Source organism: Cololabis saira, chromosome 6, assembly GCF_033807715.1.
Source record: "Cololabis saira isolate AMF1-May2022 chromosome 6, fColSai1.1, whole genome shotgun sequence".
NCBI lineage: Eukaryota > Metazoa > Chordata > Actinopteri > Beloniformes > Belonidae > Cololabis > Cololabis saira.
In genome coordinates this window covers 33,750,007-33,772,418 of record NC_084592.1, presented here as the reverse complement: position 1 = coordinate 33,772,418, position 22,412 = coordinate 33,750,007, and the positions used below count along the sequence as shown (strand labels likewise).

Here is a 22,412-nt window from a genome sequence, read left to right as displayed (position 1 = left end):
GACATACAGAGTACCAGGCCTCATGGTGGCTCTTTAAGCTCCACCCTGAAGGTTGAAGACGAGATGGAAAAGGAAAATAAGTATGAAAAAGAAGATACAAAGTTGGTTGGGGACGGCTGCTTGGATTCTGCTGGTCTCACATCACATGCAGGACAAGGAAGTGGGAACTATGACAGTTCTTACTCAGAGGAAGAAATGGAGGACGGAACTCTAGAAGGAAGAAATCATGTATTTCCATAGATGTATACTTCAGCATGGTCTTATTGTATGTGGTTATGTTTATTAAGTGTGAATGACTATACAAAGCAATCAGTTGCACATATACAATGGCATAAAGAGGATCTTTCTTTTGTCACAACCCACAATGATAGCCTAAAATCCCTATCACCACAAATTTGCAGAAAAAATGGACATAAAACAAGGATAACAGCGTCTTTATCATCCTGATTTGATAACAACCTGAACTTAATGATTGATAGCAATCCATGATGTTGTAATGCACACTGGCAAGACACAGAAAGACAAACAATTTCAATTCAATTCAATTCAATTCAATTCAATTCAATTCAATTCAATTCAATTCAATTCAATTCAATTCAATTCAATTCAATTCAATTCATTTCAATTCAATTTTATTTTATTTATATAGTGTCAATTACAACAGAAGTTGTCTCTAGGCGTTTTCCAGAGACCCAGAACATGACCCCCGAGCAATTAAAAAAACTATAATGAAACTCAATGGCCAGTTGACCAATATTAATTTCATAGAAATGAGGTTAATTGGTTAGCCATCAGATCACTGAGAATTGGTTCTCGGTTGGAGAATGCTGATTGGCCGGAGCCTAGCTGTGGAGTTTGGTTGTTCTCATTGCACCTAAATGCTCTCTCTCTCTCTCTCTCTCTCTCTCTCTCTCTCTCTCTCTCTCTCTCTCTCTCTCTCTCTCTCTCTCTCTCTCTCTCTCTCTGCTGTCATGTGTTACGGCATGTTCACCTTCTGTGATAAAGTCCAGCCCTCTGTCGCCCTCTACAGGACAAAGCAGGTACACCTTCCTCCCCAGGTGGTAGAGAAAAGAAAACCCAAACAACTAAAATACTTGCCTCTCATGCAAAAATAAAAAGTTTTCACTACTTACATTCACAGCCACTCACACTGAAAACATTATTGTTGTGTGATAAGAAAGGAGAGGAAAAACAAGTGGACAACGGCTTTAAAGTACTTATTCTGGGGGGATAGTAGCATGTAGTTTTATTTGCGTAGTGTTTAATGTTTAACTTATATTATATTTAAACTACATGTCATTATTTAATTAAAACCACACAGTCAAATTAATGTATGTATTTATTGTTTGATATTTTAAAATTATTATTATGATGTTTTCGTTTATTGTCAGTGTAATTTGACATTTACAGGATTTAATATATTTATTTTTAATGGTGACATTTGTAGAGAAACGTGGTTTTAAAAAGAATAACGCTTAATTCATGACTGTGTGTAGACAAAAATATAGCCTAAGGAAATGAGAACCAAAGGGATAATTATTTTTTTATCTAGAATTTTTCATTGGAAAACTGTTAACGCACTTAAATATTTCCTCACCGGCTGCCGTAGCGTGTATTTGTTGCCATGGAAACCAGACGCGGACGGACATTGTTTGAGTGCCAACTGTAGTTACACTCCAGTGAAATAAAATTCATAAACCCAAGTTGTTTTTCATGTCATCAAAGGTAGGACCTGTTTTAACCGTAAGTGTAATGAGTTTTAATATAACAGTAGCATGTGTTGACAGGTGTTTGCGCGATGACAGTTTAAACTGACCGTAAGTGAAAAAAAAACACGTGTTAGTCGGGTTTTGATTTAGAACAGCTAACTTTTAGAGAGAAATAGTAATGTCAGGAATTATTTTATTATGCAGAATTGAACCACCATTAAATGGAAAATCACAGGGCAAACCCGTTTCCTGTAATTTATATTTTGTAAATGTTAGTTAGTGGTTTTTTTGTCATCTTTTTCCAGCCATGTCAGCTGCAGCTCCCGACCCTGTGACGGGGGAGACCTGCTCCGCTAACAAAGATATCAAAGTAAACTTCGCATAACGACACATTTAGCCCAGAAATAACTATCACTGACTCATAGCCTCTTCATAACATGGGCATATGTTTCAAACTTTTTCAGACTTTTATCAGAACTGTTTGTAATCCATTCTAAATTTCACTCTCAAAAAGCAAGTAAAAAACAACAGCTATTTTTATCTTTGACACCAGGGGCGTCAATTGGGTATGGCAAGGTATGGCAGCCGCCACACCTTTGCTTCAAGGGTTAAATGTAAATGTTTGTTTTTTTAAATACATTTATGGAATTACTCTGTGTCTCTTTGTATTGATTATTCTATTACTTAATACATATAGAATAACTACAAATGCAAATCAGAACAACATGATCGATTTCACTAGTTATTATACACTGCAAAAACTCAAAATGTCTTATTTCTAGTTAAAATGTCTAATTTTTAGTCAAAAAAATCTCATTACATTTAAGACAAGACTCAAAAACAACCATTTTCACCTGTTTCAAGTAGATTTTTCCTTAAAATAAGTGGAAAAATCTGCCAGTGGAACAAGATTGTTTTGCTTGTAATGAGAAGATAAATCTTGTCCCACTGGCAGATTTTTCTACTTATTTCAAGTGAAAATTTACTTGAAACAGGTGAAAATGGTCAAATAACAAGTTATTTTTCTGGTAATGACTCTTGTTTTAAGTGTAATGAGATTTTTTACTAAAAATGAGACATTTTAACTAGAAATAAGACAAATATTCCTGGTAAGATTTTGCGGTTTTGCAGTGAGTGAGACTGCATTTGAAAAAAGTTCCAATTTTCTTGACCACACAGATAAGCTATAGCAGACTTCTGTGATGACTATCTGCTGGACGTGTTGATTGATACTCTTAGTTATGTGACTCGTAACCTTGCCATACCTTAGCTTCCACTGAATTGACGCCGCTGTTTGACACTAAAGTTGAGGAAATTCTATTTAACATCAGTTAGGATTCCTGAATTCTTTTTTTGTTATAAAATGTCAGAATAATGAGATTTCTTTTTTATAAATATACATTTTCATTAATGTCTTCAGAGTCAGATGTTTACACATTTCTTTTGTATTTGATAGAATTGTCTTTACACTCTTTAACTTGGCTCATGCATTTGGGGTAACTCTCCTGGGAATAAATATTGTCCCGATTCCTCTCAGCAGAGCTGGTGGAGCTGAGTCAGTGGGCCTTCCTCGTAGCGTATGCCTTTTCAGTAAAACCCACACATTTTCAGAAGGAATGAAGTCAGGTTTTTGTGATGGAAGCTTCAATACTTTCACTTTGTCTTTCAGCTGCTAGCTTGGGATGTTTGCTTGGGATCATTGTCCATTTGGAAGACTCATCTATGCTTTAGCTATAACTTGTGTGATCTCATGGCATGTTGCTTCAGTATAGCCACATCATTTCCTTTCCTTATGATACCATCTATTTTGTGAAGCGCACCAGTCCCTTCTGCAGCAAAGTAGCTGCACAAGCTGATGCTGTCACTCCAACACTTCACAGTCTGGATGATGTTCTGAAGGCTGCAAGCTTCCATCTCTTTCTTCCAGACATAACCATTATCATTATGACCAAACAATTCAGTTTTAGTCTCATCACACTTGTGGACTGATAAGATCACAAGTCATGTCATAAAAGATTAAGTTAAACATGTGTAGCTGCAACCAGAAATGTTGCTTTTAGTTTTTCTTTTTTTTTATGCTGCAACAATGGTTTTCTCTCACTGCATGTCCTTGCAGCTCATGTCAGCACAGACAGTGTTTACTGTGGCTAATGATACTGTCTCTTCAGTTGCAGCATACATATTTAAATGATCTTTCATTGTTATATTCTTGGGTTCATTTGCACATTTTGCACCAAATCACATTCATCTTTGGGGCACAGAAGACATTTCGTCTGTGAGTGGTTTGTACTTGCATACTGTGGTTTGAATACATGAACATGGGGGCTTCAGCCCTCTGGGAGTTGTACCCAAGACTGGTCTAAATTTTACAGTTCTTTTTAGTTCACAGTTTCTAATCTACGTCAATTTCTTTTGATTTTCTCTTGGTGCCATGCAATTAGGCCCTTGTATTTGAAGGTGTACCTTAAAATATGCCCACATGTACCTTCAGTTTACTCAGATGAGGAAAATTAGCTTTTCTATTGCCAAAATATCCTCATACTGTAGGTTTTAAGGCCAAAGTCAACTTAGTGCATGTAAACTTGTGACTTGAAGTGATTAAAAAAAAGTGTCACATGGATATTTTACAGATAGAAAAACAGGGAACCCTTGCTGGTCCAAAACAGGAAAATCTATTTTTCTACATGTTTGATTGGTGTTTTATGTTTTATAAAACATACTATTCTCTTGTAAAAAACAAACAAACTGTAAATAAATGATTTTTTACTCTGTCATTTTGCTTTTCAGTAGTATTTAATACACCATAGTTTTAAAACTCGTCTCATTGCTTCAATACTTGTTCTGACCTGTAGTTCAATCAGCTTTGTGAATCCTTTCCATTCAGTGAAACTAATATCTGCAGACAATGTATGAAAAATAAAAAATAACTTCTTCACTCAACTGTAAATGTAACATGTTTGTTCATGCATTTGTGCGTAAAAGGTCTATTGATACATTTGTATCACTTTCAGAGTAGATTCATTATTCATTTGAAGCAATTAAAAGTATTTTTCAAAACATGCTTCTTCTGCAGTGTTCCACCTTGCAGAATTCAAGGAATCAACACAGACAATATGGTGGGAAGTGCCAAAGACAAGGCCAAAGAATCTGCTTCTTTGGTTTGGAAACTAGGCCAGAGCTGCTATGGGAGGACTGGGACCCCGGAAAGGATTTCACAAAGACCTTGGTGTTAAAAAACATTCATAATAACCTTAAGAAACTGAACATAAGGTATTTCAAACTCAAGATACATACTCACAGCCTCAATATATAAAGTCTGAACCATAAGATCATATGACACATTGTAATTTTTCTTTTTTTTTCCTCACAGGTTCCCAGTGTCCAATTTGTTCTCTTTGTTGAGTCCTCAGAAGGTTGTTATCAGTCCCGGTACTTCTTTCTCCATTCCGGTCACCTTTAGACCGCTCCAAAGGGTAAAGCACTCCATTAATTAATTTAAAAGAGTTTAATCAAATTGGGATCTTAAAAGGAGTTGTTGCAAAAATGAAATTTTGTATTTAGTTTTTGTTTTTCCATCTGACTGCATTGTACAGTGTGAGTACGAGGACAGCATTGAGTTTCAGAGTGAAAACGGAAGCTTTCAAGTATGTCTCCGTGCCATCGTTCCCTGTCACATCCTGGAGGTGCCTGATTCTGTGACACTCCCAATCTGTGCTGTTCAAGACTGCTCACAAACTGACTTCCTGCTTAAAAATGTCAGGTATCAAAGAACATGATTACTGTTTGTTCCTATAGTATGTCTGTGGTATAACCACGGGTGTGGCAGTATGTGCCAGTGCCACCCACAGAGACAGCTGGCACACCCAAAGGTTTGATGCATTTTTTAAATTTTTGTCTCAATAACATGTTCAACTCGATCAGTCAATCAGTTTTAAAAAAGTTGGCGTCAGTCTATGCGTTGTGACGTGTGGATGTATTGCGTGCGCTGAGCAGGCATTTTAGACTTGGTTTGGAGGACTCTGAATTGACTGTGATTGGGCAACTCATCAAAAATAGAGTGGATGGGGGACATCAGTTTCCATCCATTGGTGGAGTCTTATATGTAAAAATTTACATTTTAGCTCAATAGCTTCCAGGTCATGTGATTAATTGACTTAAAATCAGCGTGGGATCATAGTAATACACAGGATGCATGAGATAAACCTCTTTATTTTTTATCTAAATCTCTTATTGTTTTAAATACATTTTTATATGTAAATATTAGCATTTTATCTCAAGAGCTTCCAGGTCATGGGATCAATTGGCTCAAAATCAGTGGTGGATTATAATACACCACTGGCTGCATGAGATACACCTCTTGTTTTTCTTGTTTTCTTGTATTAATTTTTGGAAATATTAGCTCATTAGCTCTTATACAGCTTTAAACACAGTATCTATGCTTATATCCCACATTTCATTTTGAAAACATGAAGTCAGGACACGCTTCAGGCCTCTTATGTGTCCCTGTGTTTCCTGTAAAGTCCGTAATACGTGTGAGGCTTGCTCGGAGTCGCCCTGGACCCTGAGCAACTGAGAGGTTTACCCAGAGCGAATGTCTGTCGAGTATCCAACTTCAAACTAACTTCACAGTGGTTGTTGATCTTGCGTAATGTGGATACCTACATTATACTATCGGCTCTATGAGAGTGCATGAGTAGGCCTATGCACATGCGTGTTTTTTATTTTACTATGTTCATCTCATTGGTTGTTAGAATACATATTAAATGTGTTTTTTTTATTACTTTTTTATTGATTGAGTTGAGAACACGTTATATGTATAAATATGTATAGACCTGCTGTGAACTACTGTTGACTTTTCTCTTAGAGCAGTAACCAACATATTTTTTTACTCAGCGTTACATATAAAAGTGTGATCATATATACTCGCCAATATTATTGGACCGTTAAGCCCAAGTTATTATGTGCACCCTGCGTCTTTTGCTAGTTCAAGGCCCATGGCTTGTTAATAAATACACGGTTTGTTATTACTGATGAGAATGTTTTGAACTGTTAATAATGTTGGAATGAAGAGAGACACACGCTTTTGAATGTTTGTTGAAAAGAAAATTGGCACACCAAGTCTTTGCTGGTGCACATCCAATGTCTTTTTTCTGGCTACACCACTGCTGTATGTATACATGTTTTTTCTTTTGTTGATCGCCAAGAAATGTAATGGATTTTCTCTTTTTACACCTACACCAGTAAACTCCCCACAGCCTTCCAATGGGATTGTGCAGCACCATTCCAGCTGAGCCCAGAGGCAGGCATGTTGAAACCAGGCAAGGAGTGTCATATCAGGGTGGTTTTTCAACCACAGACGGAGCTGGTGTACCAGCAGCAGGTGTACTGCAGATATGGAGAAGAAGGGGACAAGACTGATAGCTGCTGTGGTGTACTGCTAAAGGGACTAGGTACAACTGAGACATGAGCAGCAGATCAAAAGCGATGTCCTACAGTCTCTCACTGTGATTAACAGGATTAGGATATAGTTTAAATCTGATTTGAAAGCTCAGACTAGTACCATTGACCTATCAAGCCCTTGGCCAGTGAGTGCTGTTATTGTCTAAGCATAAGTATCTACTCAAATTTTAAACACCACTACATAGGTATGGCAACATGCTGTAAATTAACAGTGCATCATATTAAAGCAAATTAATTAGTTCTTCAATTAAAGCACTTAAATTTCCAGTTTTACCCAGCTGTTGTCAATGTAACTGTCTCCAACCATGCAAATGTAGACAAAGTTCCTTTTTCCATGCTTGTCTTAATTGGAGCCCAGACCAAAACTGGAGATATGTGTTATAGATTAAAGAAAGGGATGATGGAATATATACTTCATCTCAGAAAACGTTTTCAAAAGAGGAATACAAACCAAATCTCTTTCTCTTGTTGCATTGACAGCCAAATACCCATATCTTGAATTCAGGAATCACAGTGGCAAAAAGGAAGGAAATCACTGCACTGCACCAGTTCTGCAATTTGGGTCCGTGGCAGTGGGACAGCATCTGTGTAAACACTTTGACATCTTCAACCCCTCTCCCGTGGGTATTGTATACACAAATAAACACAAATAAACAATCTCAAATGGCTTCTCACACATAACTTTTTACACCCTTCTTTGTCAGGTGGATGTGTCGTTTTCTCTGTCCCGGCTGCCTGAAATGGTACCAGTGTTTGGTTCAGAGTTCAGCTGTGATGTCACGAGGGGGAAGGTGGCGCCTGGTCGATCACTGCGAGCTTCAGTCACTTATTCTCCTACGGTGGTGGACACTGTCTCTGTTGACTACTTGGCTCTAAAATATAAAGGGGCACTCGAAGAAACACAACTCAAACTAACTGGAACATGTACAGGTACGGAGCATATGCACACAATTGAATAATACAATAACTTGCAATTTTTGAAAAACAAGTGAATGCTCATGTAATGTATTGCTCATACAGTGACAAGAAAAAATATGTGAACTCAATATGTGAACTCCCTACATGGTTGTCTGCATTAATTTGGCCTAAAATCTGATCGACATCTTACATCTCACAAGAATAGACAAACACAATGACATTAGTGAGCCTATTCACTAATTACATCAACAGAAGCCAACTGGTGTCAGTAGAATGCTCAGTACTTTGTTTGGCATATGTGGGCAAAGATTTACAACATCCAAACATCATCCCAACTTTGGAGTATTGTAGAGGGAGCATTTTGATTTTTGCATGCTTGGCTTATTCATCAAGGGGGAAAATGGTACAAGAAAATTCCAGGGTTGCTGTCCAACACCTGAATCTTTGTCAGCATTGCTTAATGTAGCAGGACAATGACACAACTGACTCCATTTAGCTTTTGTATTTTGTCAAATACAAAAATGGGTTAAGCGTAGAACTTGGGGGGGAAGAACAAACAAAAAAAAGCAAATAAATTACTGTTTTTTTATTTATTTTTCCTTCCATTACTGTTGATATTTGTTCACTAGATGTTCACTAATGAATAAATACTAAATGAGAAATTATAGCTGTGTGACATCAGCTTCAGCAAACTGTTTGTGTCTTTGTATCATAGTTAAAGCAATGTGTTTGATTAAATTAAATTCCCTTTGATGATTAATAAAGTATTTTTGAATTAAATTAAATTAAATTATTGTGGCATAGATGAAGATCACATTGTAGAGCAAACGAATGCAGAAGAGCAGTTGATTACAGTGGGTTAACATACTTTTTCTTGACACTAGTTTGATTCGTGAAGATCATTTCAACCCAAAAGTTAGATGCATGTGCTTAAAACTCTGTGTTTGGATCTAGGTGCCATAGTTTGCTTGTCCTCCTCTTTGGTGGACTTCGGATGTGTCAAAGAAGGAGGTTCTGTAGTGCAGACATTGGATCTGATTAATTCTTCGCCTGTTGAGGCCGTCTACCAATGGGATATTGACTGTGGGAACAGTGTATTTCATATTCTTCCAGTAAGCGGCATTGTGCTCGCACATAGCCAAACCAAACTCAGGGCAATCTATAAACCCACACAGTCTATGGCACACCACAGGCGAGTGGCATGTCTGGTACTACACAGGGTAAGAGATATAAATGCATACACACTCACAACTTACAAAAAATAATTAAAACTACCTACTAACCTCCTTATGACTGTCCTTATAGGATCCAGTGTTTCTAAACTTGATTGGTACCTGTCACACAGAGAACCACAAGCCAGCTATCCTGAAACCTAAACAATTAGTTCTGCATGAGCTTCACAGGTACCCAAGACAGCAGTCACCAAACTCTGTCAGTGCCTTACAACATTGTCATAATACACACCTGGACCAGCAAGGAGCACTTTCCACCATGGAGGAGGTATCTTGCTAAAAAATTATTTTTCAGACTTCCCAATCAAATATTGTTGAAGAAAAAAATAAATAAAGAGGACACTGTATGTTTAGTTTTCCATCTCAGATTTTTTGTACCATTTTTCAGCAGTTAAATCAAACACCAAACAGTGCTGCTGTCATGTCAACTAGACCTATGGATGAATTTTGTCAAACTTCCATGGAATGCATGGACTCCTTTTCAAAATCTCCATCATCTCCACTTGTGTCTGTGGTGCCCAGTATGCTGCTGTTCAACCATAAAATAGCAACTTCTTTTACATCATCATCTGCTTGCTCACAGTCTGTTACCCTCACAAACAACAGCAGACTGAAACTCAGGTAGCTCTCCTTGTCGTGACTTTAACGTTTTCACAATGGCAGTCAATAATTGTGTTGATTTTATTTATAATATCTGTTCATTTAATTTAATTTAATTCTTGATTAAAATGGTTCACATTGACTGTGGTTTTGTTCTAGCTTGGTGTGGACTATTTCCCCAAATTCTCCATTTGCCGTATCTCCTGCGTTCTCTGACTTAGCCCCATTAAAGTCCACTTCATTTCAAGTAACATATGGTCCCAAGCAGGTTAATACTTTGCATGGAGGACAACTCGAATGCTTTGCATACTATAAGGTAATTAAAATTCAAAGGTACTTTATAAATCCCCAAAGGGATATTAATTAAATACATATTAATTCAGTAATATTATTTAATACACAAAAGTAAGTTAAGTGATTGTGTGAAATAACGTTTTTGCTGTTGTGACTTTATCTTACCTCTGGATGCTGCAGGGTGATCTAGGAGAGCAACTGATGTGTCCACCCTGGTGTGTGACAATAAGAGTCATCGGTCACTCTTTTCAGCCGGGAAAAGAGCAGTCCATACCTCGCTGCTCCCTGAAGCCTCATCAAGTGGTGAGACAGAAACATTTATTATCCTACACCAAAGTAAAAGAACCAGTGTAGCATTGCAAATGACTCATTCATAAATAAAATCCATCCATGAAAAATCCTACTTCATAAAAAAATGTTATCAACAAAATAAGGTTTGCTTCCTCTCTATGACGGGTGATATTTATCATCAGTAGATTACTTATTCTGGTGCATCAGAGTGAAAACACTAAGCTACAGTTGTAGTTGCTACAGGCGGAGCTCGTTAAGAAAACTATGTTCAGTTATTTTTATACAGTAAACTAGATAACTCTGAAAGCTTGTGAGATCGATAGGGGAATGGTAATTTATCTATAGTTGTCTATAGTTGCTTGACTCGTTCATAGTTTTTCCATTTGTTTTCTAGATGTTATTAGATTTAGCCCCATTTATAAATATATTTTAAAATTAAGCCATTGGAGAAGTTTACACCAGAGGGTTTTTATTTACTACTACTACTACTACTACTACTACTACTGTCATTTAGCAGACGCTGTTATCCAAAGCGACTTACATCTGAGACACAGACACCATGGAGTATTTAGGGTTAAGGGCCTTGCTCAGGGGCCCTTAAACCTTGACAGAGCACATTTGCCCTGTAAAAAATGAGCCGATGAACTGCTGGTACATAAAGTAAAATTCACTTATTTAATGCAACCTATTTTTCCTAGAGCCACGATCTCTCATGGTTCTACAAACCATTGCAAATTTTGTTCATGATTCCTAGTAACAGATCCCATCCAGTGTTACCAAAACAGATCAAATAAAAGAAAAATACGAAATCAATAAATACATTAATGAAATGTACAGTAGTTGTTTTTACAAGCTGTAACTTAAGTAATTTAATATAACTGCTTTGAGAATTTCGAACTGAAGTGAAACACTCCCGTCAGCCAACCAGATCGAACCACACCACCCTGACACCAACCCAAGTTCTCTTGGTTTTTGGGTGTTTGAATGATCAACATTCAGGTTTATGATTCAGCATAGTATTTTCTTTTCTCTCCATGCAAAGGCTAACAATAAAGGGCAATTTTCAGCAATGTCTGGTATCCCAAATATGATTGTCTGCAATCACATTGCCATAAGGATTCCATTTGATAACGGGCTCATTTATATGAATGAAAAATATGGACCCTTAATGCATTTATACATCTTACGCCGGTCCAACGTGATCCTCACAAACTTTGTCCTACAAATGGCCTGGTTTAGTTTATGACTCATTTATTCTAACACAGAGCGGTATAGGTGAAAGACTACAGGCAGGTGAAATCCAATAATGTACTTTATTTCAGACTGTTTTTTGAACACATAATGGATGGTGTTCAGCTAACCTGTGATACCTTACAGTCGACCCAATCATAGGCTGACTTGCTGAAATATATTTGGATGATTTGTGTTGACTACTTTTGGTTTAATGTCGGCGTGTGAAGGGTGGTATGTGAGAATTTTCAATGTAAACAAATTCTATAGTAGGCTGTAATTTGTACGGGAAATACTGCCTCTGTGAGTGCACTGGGGTTTTGTAAGTCAAATTGTGTGTTAGCTCACACAATTTTTGTTTTCTGACGTATGCTCATTCTTAGTAGGAATTCTAAATTTTTTTAAATATTTGGGGCCCTTGGAATATGACCCAGACTTTATATTACTTTTCACAAGATGTGATATGCAGAGGTGGGTGGAAACTGTTTTTCATCTTCAGCAATTTCTCACATCGTTTGTTGTGTAAGAACTTACAAATAAGTGGAGCAGACAGTGCAATATTTCACTGTGAAATATAATAGAGTACATCACTCAGGAAATGTGTTTAATGTCATTTTCTGCTCAACTCTGAGCAAATGAAGATATTTTTTTACAATGAATATTTCTGTCACAGGAACATAAGTGCCATACTAAATAACCCTTTAAAAATACTTCAACATTACAGCCCTACACACAGGAACACTTGCTTACTGTACCATGTTGTTGTTTCTAGGCATTTCCAGCGCTCGGTGTCATTTCCTATCGAACCGTGCTGTTGCAGAATGATGGAGACCTGCCCCTTACTTTCTACCACAGAAAAGACCACAACTCAACAGAATCTGTGCATGTAGAGCCAGCCTGTGGTTTCATCCAGGCAGGGGATCACCAAATTCTCACCCTCAGAGCAGTTCCCTCAGAGGATAGTCCCAAACAGGGCGTCAACTTATTCTTACAGCTCAATGCGGGACAGTTCAAAAAGGTCCCACACTACACAAGTTGACGTCCTTAACAGGACAAAATACACATCTATAATCTAATTTTGCACATTTATTTTCTTTTAATTTGCAAATATCTCTGTCGTCTTTAGGAACTGACAGTTGTCAGTGTGGCAGAAAAGCCATGTGTGTCTCTAGAAAATGGCAGCAGTTTATTTTTCCATCCAACAGCTGTTGGCTCGGAAACTCAGCTCACCCGTCACATCAGAAACTTAAGTCGTTTCTCTATACGGTAGGGTGAAAGATTTGTTATTGTTTTTCTGGCCCTGTTTTTTTGGGATGTTGCAAGTTGTTTGGATTTATCTGAGCATCGTTAATTGTGTCTGAAAATTGTCTTTCTGTGATTGTTTCCTACGTCAGGTTTCAGTGGAACATCCCGGAACAAGACCAGGAGCTTATCTCTGTCAAACCAGATGGTGGTGAACTGCATCCCAATGACTGCTCAGTGAGACCCTTAACAGTCCCAGATACTGTACATTTATGGAGATAAGGACTTTTCAACACCTTAAAAAAAGATTTCCTAATCAGTTGATTTACTGTACACATTTATTACAGATCCAGATGTGGTCCTTTCACCCTTTAGCAGAGAAAACCTACACAATCAAACCTACTCTCACATTCTGGCCGGTCCAAAGTGATGGATCCAACAAGACACACCTTACCCTTGAAGTGTTTGGGACTGGTTCCAAGGGCTCCTTAGAGGTGGGACTGTCCTTGTCTAGTGGGAAAATGTGTTGTGTCCAAATCACTCCTACTCACTATAAAGTGCACTAGTCCTTAGTCACGATACGGAGCGTTCTACGTAGGTGACGATGAAATTACCTCATTTTTCGAGCAGGCTAATGAACTTCCCAGCAGTTGTACACTAGTTGCATTGTGCATTTTGGGGTAGGTTGTATGCACTAAATATGCAATAAGAATTTTCAATACATTTTCGGGTGGCACTAGAAAAAGCCAAACACACTATAAAGCACACTATATAATGAGTAGGGGTTTGTTACAACCAAAAACGTAATAACGGCCAATAACATAATAACTGCCAATAACGTAATCATTTTGGCCATTTCAAATGTAATAAAGCCAATAGTGTAATAATGTGCCAATAATGTAATAAAACTTTTGAGCCAATAACGTAATAACTTTTTGCCGATAATGTAATAAGGCATTACATTATTGGCTGGTTATTACGTTATTGGCCTGGCATTAAAAAAAAACTTTCAAAATGTAATAACTGGTGCCGATAATGTAATAACACATAAATATGACAGCAGCTCTTGGAAATAAAGGTTTTTTTTTTCAGTTTTTGGGCAGTTAGTGGATGACATATAGTCGCCATATTTATTCATCCAAGATATGTCTCTCTCTGTCTCTCTCTCATAATTGTGTGGTCTTTCCCCTCTTTAGCCAAATAGATATTCATAGATGTTCTTGTCTAAACAGGCAATTTTTCATGTGTACCATCATGCATATACCATAAAATCAGTGTCTCGTTGAAGGTGTTGAGGTGTCAAATGAATTCACCATATATTTTCCTGGACTTCCAATCCCAAAATCTGAACTGCAGTGTACAATACATAGGATAGAACATGAACAATCAAAATTAAATTAAAACTGTTCCTTCTCAAATGAAAAGTAGCTTTCACTCATATTCACAAAATATGGAGCAATACAAACATCTACACAGCTGCTTTATCATTACTGTAAAAAAACTAAAAAACAACAACAGCAACTTTGAAACGTCACTTTAGCCAACATGGGGCCTGTAAGCTCAATGTGTTGATGTAGTTTTTAATTTTCAAACATGAAAAACAAAGTTAGACATATGAACCCTGCAGAGCATTCATTTTAGATCTCCAACAGCTGGTTTCAGTAGTGATCTATTTGTTGACTGGTTAACTCTCTTCTCTCTTCTTCTTCTTGTTTTTATTATTGTTTATTTCCAATCAAAAAATCTGAACTGCAATATATAATATACATACAGCAAAAACATGAAAAAAATAAATAAAAACTGTTCCTCCTTGTTACAACCAAAAACGTAATAACGGCCAATAACGTAATAACTGCCAATAATGTAATAAAACTTACATTATTGGCACATTATTACACTATTGGCTTTATTACATTTGAAATGGCCAAAATTATTACATTATTGGCAGTTATTACGTTATTGGCCGTTATTACGTTTTTGGTTGTAACAGGGGTTGATTTCAGACACAGCCTGTGTGTGCCGATTAAGATATACTGGTGTCTGTATGGTAATTACATGTGAGAAGGTCAGTATATACGTTTCGTATGCATATGTTTGTCTCCTTCCCAGGCTGAGAGAGCAGTGCTGGATGTGGGGGAGATACTAGTTGGAAGCTATCAGACAGTTGAGGTTGCATTGGTGAACCGCAGCCCCTGTCCTGTCTCCTTCCATCTTTCTGTACAGCAGATGCTTACAGATAACCAGATTTATGACTCTGAAGCTGAGCAGTGTGGTAATAGTTTATATTATTTATATCATATTTTTGACTTTTTACTTTGTGTACAAAATTATGTCAAATGATGTTAATTTTACAGGTAAAGTATTCAGTAGTCTGTCAGAGTGCTGCGTAAACTCCAACTACCGGTACATTCAGGCGACCTGGTTGAAGCAGTGACCTTTAAAAATCAGATGAGGAACACACCCCTGAAAGAAATTAGGTGTGACTCGTATCTGATTTTCTTTCAGGGTTGTGTGGACACAGTCTCATCATTAATTAGGATTTTCAGATCAGAATTATGTCCCTTAAATACAAGGTCCCAGATCAGTTATACACCTAGATAATCGCCTTGAGACATGAGTGGCACTTACTTATGTTGTTTCTCATATTTTCATCATGTTCTTGTGGCTTTCCCCCCTACACACATGCATTGAGCACTGTGGGACAGGTTAAGCATTTCTTCAGGCAGGCAGAGCTTGGTATCGCAAAACCAGCAGTGTAGAATATTGTCAGCAGTAACATGGCTGCAGTTGCTTCCTATTCTAAACTGCTTGTATCCTGGCTCAATCAAATCCTCTCAATGTTGTCTCACATGTCATCTCTGGCTGTTTAAGACCTGAAACTGGACTGTGAAAGGGGAACCATCCCCTCAGGCTCCAAAATGCTACTCCAAACCACTTGCAGACCAGGCAGACAAGCCCAGTATCTGTGGACCATCAGCTATCAGACTGTAAACTCCAGGGGTAAACATAATAGATACACATCCACTATACAGCATGGAATATTCTACTATTCAGTTCTTAATACTCTTTTTCTGTATCTGTCTGTATCTCTGCAGGGTTGGTGTCATGCCCTCCTCAAGCACTGTGTAAAGTGCAAGCTAAGGGTGTGTTTCCCACCTTACAAGTGATTGATGCATGTTGTGGTGATAGCGTGGGCATGCTCAGCAAAGTGCAATTGTGGAATTTATTCCCTCTGGACAGCTTAAATCAGCACCTGCTATCCACACCCTCCCCTGCAGAACTCACTTTTCAAACCCCTATGAGGCACAGGTCAGTTTGATGCTTTTTTTTTTTTTGTTTGTTTGGTTTGATTTTCTTAACAATCAGAGCTAGCAGTTTCAAATGCCAATGTGGCACTGTGTGCATGACATTGTCCTCTTTGTGTCTAGTCTGAACAGTTGTCCTTCCATCTTCACCATGTTGGATTTCAACTTCAGTTCTGCACCTCTGCATTCAGACCCCTCTGATTTTGTTTTGATGTTTCACAACCCTCGTTCTATCCCAGTTGACTGGTATGTAACCAAGAAAATGCTTAAAAAGAAAAAAAAAAAACAAAAAAAAAACATTAACTTGTTTTATTCACAAGAGGCTCAAGCAGATTTTATTAGTTTAGTATAGGGCTGGGCGATATATCGAGATTTTAATATATATCGATATATTTTCAAACGCGATATGGTACGAGACAATATCGTTTATATCGATTTAAAAAAAAAAAAAATTTTTTTTTTTTTTTTTTGATTTTGATATAGCTTATTTTGTGACAAATTGACTTGAATGTTTTATTTGAGATTTGCACACATGTTTTGTTATTTGCACAACTGTCAACCTCAGTGGAAAAGTCTGCCTGTTACTGTCTACATTGTATTAATTGTACAGTGTATTTTAATTTAATTGTTATGCAGGAAAGGGATATTTGTTTTATTTTATTCAAGAAGCATTTTTATTCTATATATGCAGGCAGTTTATTTTTATTTCATTTGTTTTATACATTTTGATATTGTGCAGACCTCTGTTAATAAAGGAACCTGTGTGACATTTGGCACGAGGCTTTGTATTAAAACTGATTGTTTTTTTAAGGGTTTGCCTCAGAAAAAAATGAAGCTAACAGAGATGCTATGCTATAATGCTTTGGGGGAAACCCCAATTATGGCACAGAAAAAATATCGAGATATATATCGAGTATCGCCATTCAGCTAGAAAATATCGAGATATGACTTTTGGTCCATATCGCCCAGCCCTAGTTTAGTATTTTAAGTCTTAAAATGTAGAAGTAGTGAATGGGTTGAATAATCATTTTGCTACTTTGCTTTCCTTTTTTTGACCTGATCTTCAACGTTAGGGCCTTCTTATTTCCAAAGGACCAGCAGATAGAACTGGAGTACTGGGCGGTAACAGGAGAGTACAGCAGCACAGAGCTGGACCACATGAAGGTCACACCATCATCCATCCATCCATCCATCCATCCATCCATCCATCCATCCATCCATCCATCCATCCATCCATCCATCCATCCATCCATCCATCCATCCATCCATCCATCCATCCATCCATCCATCCATCCATCCATCCATCCATCCATCCATCCATCCATCCATCCATCCATTTTCTATACCAGTTTTGTCCTTTGCAGGGTCACAGTGTACACCATTATAAAAACTTGAATTAATTCCTGTCTTTCTTGTTATTTTTGTTAGTATTCAAATCAAGAGAGAGCCACATAAAACTTGCATGCTATTTTTTGACAGCTTCTAGACAGTCACGTGTTCAGTGTTTCTCCTCGTGCTGGAACGTTGCTCCCTGGCCACAAGAGGGCAGTGAACTTCAGCTATCGGTACACAGCTTACAACACAGTTGTACATGAGATAAAGTTAGGATTATGCAATTTATGAATTCATTATTCTGACAGTGAATGAAGTAAATGCAGATGTATATTTACATGTATTTACTGGCACATTACAGTAGTTGTGTGATGCAAAACTAATCTAAACCTTTTCCAACAGCCATGACTTTGCTGGAACAGATCGGCTTCCTGTCGTTTTCAAACTCTCTTATGGCAGAGAGATCTTGGTGAGGCTTCCCTTAAGCTTGCATTTATTCAGTTTAACAACACAATATTACAAATTCACAAGCCAATTCCAGCAGAATCAAATGAAAAACGATTTTTTTTCATATAATTTACAGTTGTTCCCTTCTGTGGTGTTTGTCCAGTACTTTTTATTTACTTTGTCTTAATGTGTTCATCAACTTTGTGATGGTTTTCTTTCTGTGTAGCTGAACTTTCAAGGGGTGACTATAGAAAGAAATGAACCATATCTTCACTTTGCCTCTACTCGACATGTCTTCAGCTCTGTAGCTATTGGGGATGACAATCCTCCAAGACAGGTGTGTGCCAGCTTTCTTCCACATAAGAACTCCAAGATATAGATAGTGAGAGACCATTTATAGACATTTATTCATTGTGCAGATGTTTGAATTACACAATGGAGGGGAAGTACCAGTCCATTATGAAGTGGATGCAGCTGCGTTGTCACAACTTCAGGAGAACAACTTTAACCATCCAGTGCTCTGCTGCCTCAATCCAGAGGGAGACATCCTTCCTGGGAAGACAGCTGTGCTTGAATGGATCTTCTCTCCACTGGAGGCTAGGCTGTATCATGTATGGACTCAGTTATGTACTAAATACCTAATCTTGTTTTCTCAGTCTCCCTTTATTCCTTCCCATTTTTGTTCAATTCTATGTTTCACAAAGTGTTTTGCCTTTATGGCTTTGCTGTATCTAGGCTCAAAGCAATTAAGAAATGAAAAGGTCTTGATTTTAACTGTAATGCTTGAACTGTTAAAAAGTGCAATTATTATTTTTCAAAAACATTATTCATTTAAAGGAACATGGGAATTTTGCACCAAGTGTCTTTATTCTTGTCTTGAAATAATCAGAAAGTTAAGAATCTTTAGGATTCTTGCCACTATCTTAACACTATCATGGCTTTTCAGATCATATTGAGCCCAATGATTATATCCAGTCTCTTAAATGTTTTAAATATCAATAAGATTATTTTATTTGAGCTATGGTTTTAAAGTCTGACAAATAGAAAGTCTGATATAGTAGCTAGTTAGCCAGTAAATTGGATATGATAAATGTAGGCTCGCCAGCATCATTTCATTAACGATTTAAGGGCGAGTTACCATGAAGTTATGTAGCTCATTACTGCCACGTTGTTTCATTTACCTTCTGAAAGGCAGTTTTCTGTTATGTTATGTCACGTTATGGTTTAATCTAGCATAACGCATAACGCTTTATTTCTATCACCTGAACTCTTTACTTTGAGCTTTCGTACTGTATGTATATTAAAAGATGACATTTTTAGCCCCTCTAACTGGACTATAGCCGGAGTAGTATGAGATGGACTTGAATGATTTTTATTTTTTATTTTATTTGAAAAAAAAAAAATATTTTCAAAATTCTAGAATTTTCCAGTCGTTAAACTGACCATGGCATTGTATTGGCGTTTTTTTTTTTTTTTTTTAAAGCTGCTTTATTTGCAGATTTCCCCCGTTTAACTTTGTCATGTAGTCTCAATTTTGTGGATAGTTTACATAATTTTGGTGGAAACTTTCTGCTCCTTTCCAACTGTCAGACTGATGCCCTCCAATCAGAAGGTCCCTGGTTCGATCCCCTGGCCTGCTACGTGGGGTCAGGATGCTGAAGCCCAGATTTCCCACATTGCCCAAGCCCCCCTAGTGCCAGTGCTTAGAAATCAGAATCAGAATCAGAAAAAGCTTTATTGCCAGGTCAGACATAAATCAGACGAGAGAACTTGACTCCGGTTTAGCCCATATATATATGGGGTGTGCTGTCAGGAAGGGCATCAGATGTCAAATCCGTGCCAGATCAATATGCAGAACAAAATAATCTTCTTAACTTCTAATACCGGTAATCTTCTAAGCTGAAAGAAGTTGCTTCACTCTTGCTCTTTTGCTAAACATATCTTTATTAACAAGTCTTTATTAAGTTAATTTGCCAACCCTGTCTATAAAAGTTCAACCTAAATCTCTGATTTCTTTTCCTTTCTTTTTCTTTTGCTTGTATCAACAGATGGATGTTCCTATCCATATTCAGGACACCAATTCAACCCTGATGAGGTTTGAAGGATATGGGCTCGACACTTCAATGCAGGCCTCCTCAAGCCCCTTTACATATAGCGATTTTAAAGCTTGGGGATACCAGGTACAGAGGACACCCTTCCAGGGACAGGTGAGTGCATATGTATATAAATACAGTTATGTAAAACACACACACACACACCTTGACTTCAATGGATTCAGTTGCTACTGTCACTTCTTCTATGCTCAATCCTAATAGCCAAGTGACGGAGGTCTTCATCTCAGTGTATGCATGTGTATGTGTGTTTACAGGTGTTATTCCTGTCTGAAGACAACATTTTCCTAGGCAATATCTTTGTTTCCTCACAATCTTCAAGAAACCTCTTCCTCACCAATGTGTCCCAAGCCGACACGGCTCACTATGTATGGGAACTGCCCCTGCAGGGCAACCAGCAGGTTTGTTTTCTAGATGAGCTTGCTCACATTTTGAGTAAAAAGTGATGCTAATAGCCCTTTAGACCCTGTTTTCATGTGGGCATGTGCCATGACAGGTGGTGCGGATCCACCCAGAGCATGGCTGTCTTCGTCCAGGGGAATGTGTCCTTTGTGTTGTTACCTTCACTCCTACTGATTACCCCACCATTTATCAGCTTGATCTCATCTGTCAGGTACCACAGCTGTGTCCGTACAGATTTAAGAATGCATTACGTGGCAGATGAAACAACAATCTATTCAATTTGAACATAAGCTCACCAGATATTTCTCCTTATGTTGCTAATGTTATCTCCAGGTTTCTCTGGAGGCCTCTCTTGATCGGTATCATAACACTTTACGGAACTGGGAAGAAGCGCAGGAAAGACAGGAAAATGAATTTATCATCACAGACAAAAATGTCCCAGAGCGCCAAAAGGTTTCGACAGATAAGGTTAATAAGACAATTTGTTAAGAAAAAAAAAAAAAATTAAACCATATGCCAGTCTTTTTCACGCTATTCACCTTATCACTTCTGATACAGGAACCTTTAGCATCTCCTGCAAAAAAAGGACCACCGCTCAGAAAATACAAGGTTGTATTGATTTACCAATCCTCAGATTTCCACTTATTTATAAATGTGGTGTCAAATGTGACCTGAGAGAATCACTTCAGCGACGCCTCTTTCCATTTCCCCTCCAGACTCTTCCTCCCATTAGTGCAAGTTGCGGCTGGGAACCAGTGGGCAGTTTACATGCCAAACAAAGAAAAGCTGAGCATCAGTTGCACCGAGGAAAAGCAAAAGTATGGCGACGTCCTGATCCCCCCAAACCTGCTCTGCTGCACCTGAGTGTTTCAGCACGCACCCAAAAGCTCCCAGAAAACCTCATACGTTGTCCTGATCGGTATGTTAAGCATTACAGGTCAATATTTACTAATTGTTATTTGTAAATTGTTACTGAGGGAAAGCCTGAATATTCAAATGCAGAAAATTTTATGATTCTGATGCGAAAGCTATTACATTGAAATTTTAGGAAATGAATTGACATTCGAATGTACGAAATTAAGATCTTGTCCTAGAAGACCATTTGTCACTATCATATTCTAAAAGTCGAATTTTGCATCTCTCTTTTGTAAGATGCCAACGTTTGATTAAGACACAGCAACCTGTGAAATCGTCTGCAGGCACATATCCCCCTCCAATATCAGCACATGGTCCTGTGAGAGAAATCACAGGGAACATACTAACTTCTCTGCTAAGGTAAGAGCTAAAATGATTCACAGCAGGGACTTGCCTTCAGATAATTAACCTTTACAAGGACTCATTTGTCTGATTTTAGCTGTGCAGATGAGATGCAACAGTTTGGTGATGGTTTCAGAGCTTTGTATTGTGTGTGTTTTTGTGTTGGTGTTCATTTGTCTTTCTCAACTATGTCATTTCAGGAACATACTTGATGATTCAGCATTTATCCAGTCTCTGGTTACTTTAGCCTGCAAGCCCAAAATCTACCAGCCTACACAACTGTCTACCGACCACGTTCTCAGTGCTCCACCACCCTCTTGTGTCCCAACATGTGTCACCTCTTCTTCTTCCACTATACCTCAATCTCACATTCGATTGGATGGGACAATGGACAGAGATCGGGCAGCAGGCTGTTTGGAAAACACATTTCAAACACAGAGCCCTGAGCATGTCCCTGCTGACAGCAGTGAGGCTGTTTTGCTGAACACCCTGCAGAACGTGATGATGGAAGCCGTCAGAGGAGAGCTTGTCCTTACATCACACCCTTGCTCGGTCATCCTGCCGCCGCTTTCTCAGAGGTGA

General features: G+C 37.9%; 2 protein-coding genes across 2 annotated transcripts in view; both read left to right on the top strand.

Moving 5' to 3' along the window:
• LOC133445616 (motor neuron and pancreas homeobox protein 1-like) overlaps positions 1–1,891 on the top strand; it is a 23,902-nt gene extending 22,011 nt beyond the window's left edge. The window contains exon 3 of the mRNA XM_061722938.1: positions 1–1,891. This exon is cut by the window's left edge and continues 105 nt beyond it. Within this exon, the coding sequence (XP_061578922.1) occupies positions 1–240 (240 nt within the window). The 3' untranslated portion in view covers positions 241–1,891.
• Positions 984–22,412, top strand: cfap65 (cilia and flagella associated protein 65). The gene is made up of 33 exons (XM_061722937.1): positions 984–1,040; positions 4,798–4,979; positions 5,080–5,182; positions 5,303–5,469; positions 6,951–7,159; positions 7,650–7,789; positions 7,874–8,099; positions 9,042–9,307; positions 9,393–9,587; positions 9,711–9,940; positions 10,079–10,235; positions 10,394–10,516; positions 12,507–12,752; positions 12,861–13,000; positions 13,129–13,213; positions 13,324–13,470; positions 15,086–15,248; positions 15,848–15,976; positions 16,072–16,285; positions 16,405–16,527; positions 17,355–17,445; positions 17,761–17,846; positions 18,016–18,082; positions 18,287–18,397; positions 18,480–18,671; positions 20,109–20,267; positions 20,429–20,572; positions 20,668–20,784; positions 20,907–21,041; positions 21,132–21,182; positions 21,290–21,492; positions 21,726–21,848; positions 22,031–22,412. The coding sequence occupies exons 1-33, from the start codon at positions 984–986 to the stop codon at positions 22,410–22,412; spliced, it is 5,163 nt and encodes a 1,720-aa protein (XP_061578921.1).

What these genes read in the sequence shown, in the direction of transcription:
- cfap65 (XM_061722937.1), top strand. Translation starts at nt 984, where the DNA reads ATGTTCACCTTCTGTGATAAAGTCCAGCCCTCTGTCGCCCTCTACAGG. An exon ending in CGTTCTATCCCAGTTGACTG is followed by an intron (nt 16,528 to 17,354) that starts GTATGTAACCAA and finishes CTTCAACGTTAG; the next exon opens with GGCCTTCTTATTTCCAAAGG. An exon ending in ATGACAATCCTCCAAGACAG is followed by an intron (nt 18,398 to 18,479) that starts GTGTGTGCCAGC and finishes TTCATTGTGCAG; the next exon opens with ATGTTTGAATTACACAATGG.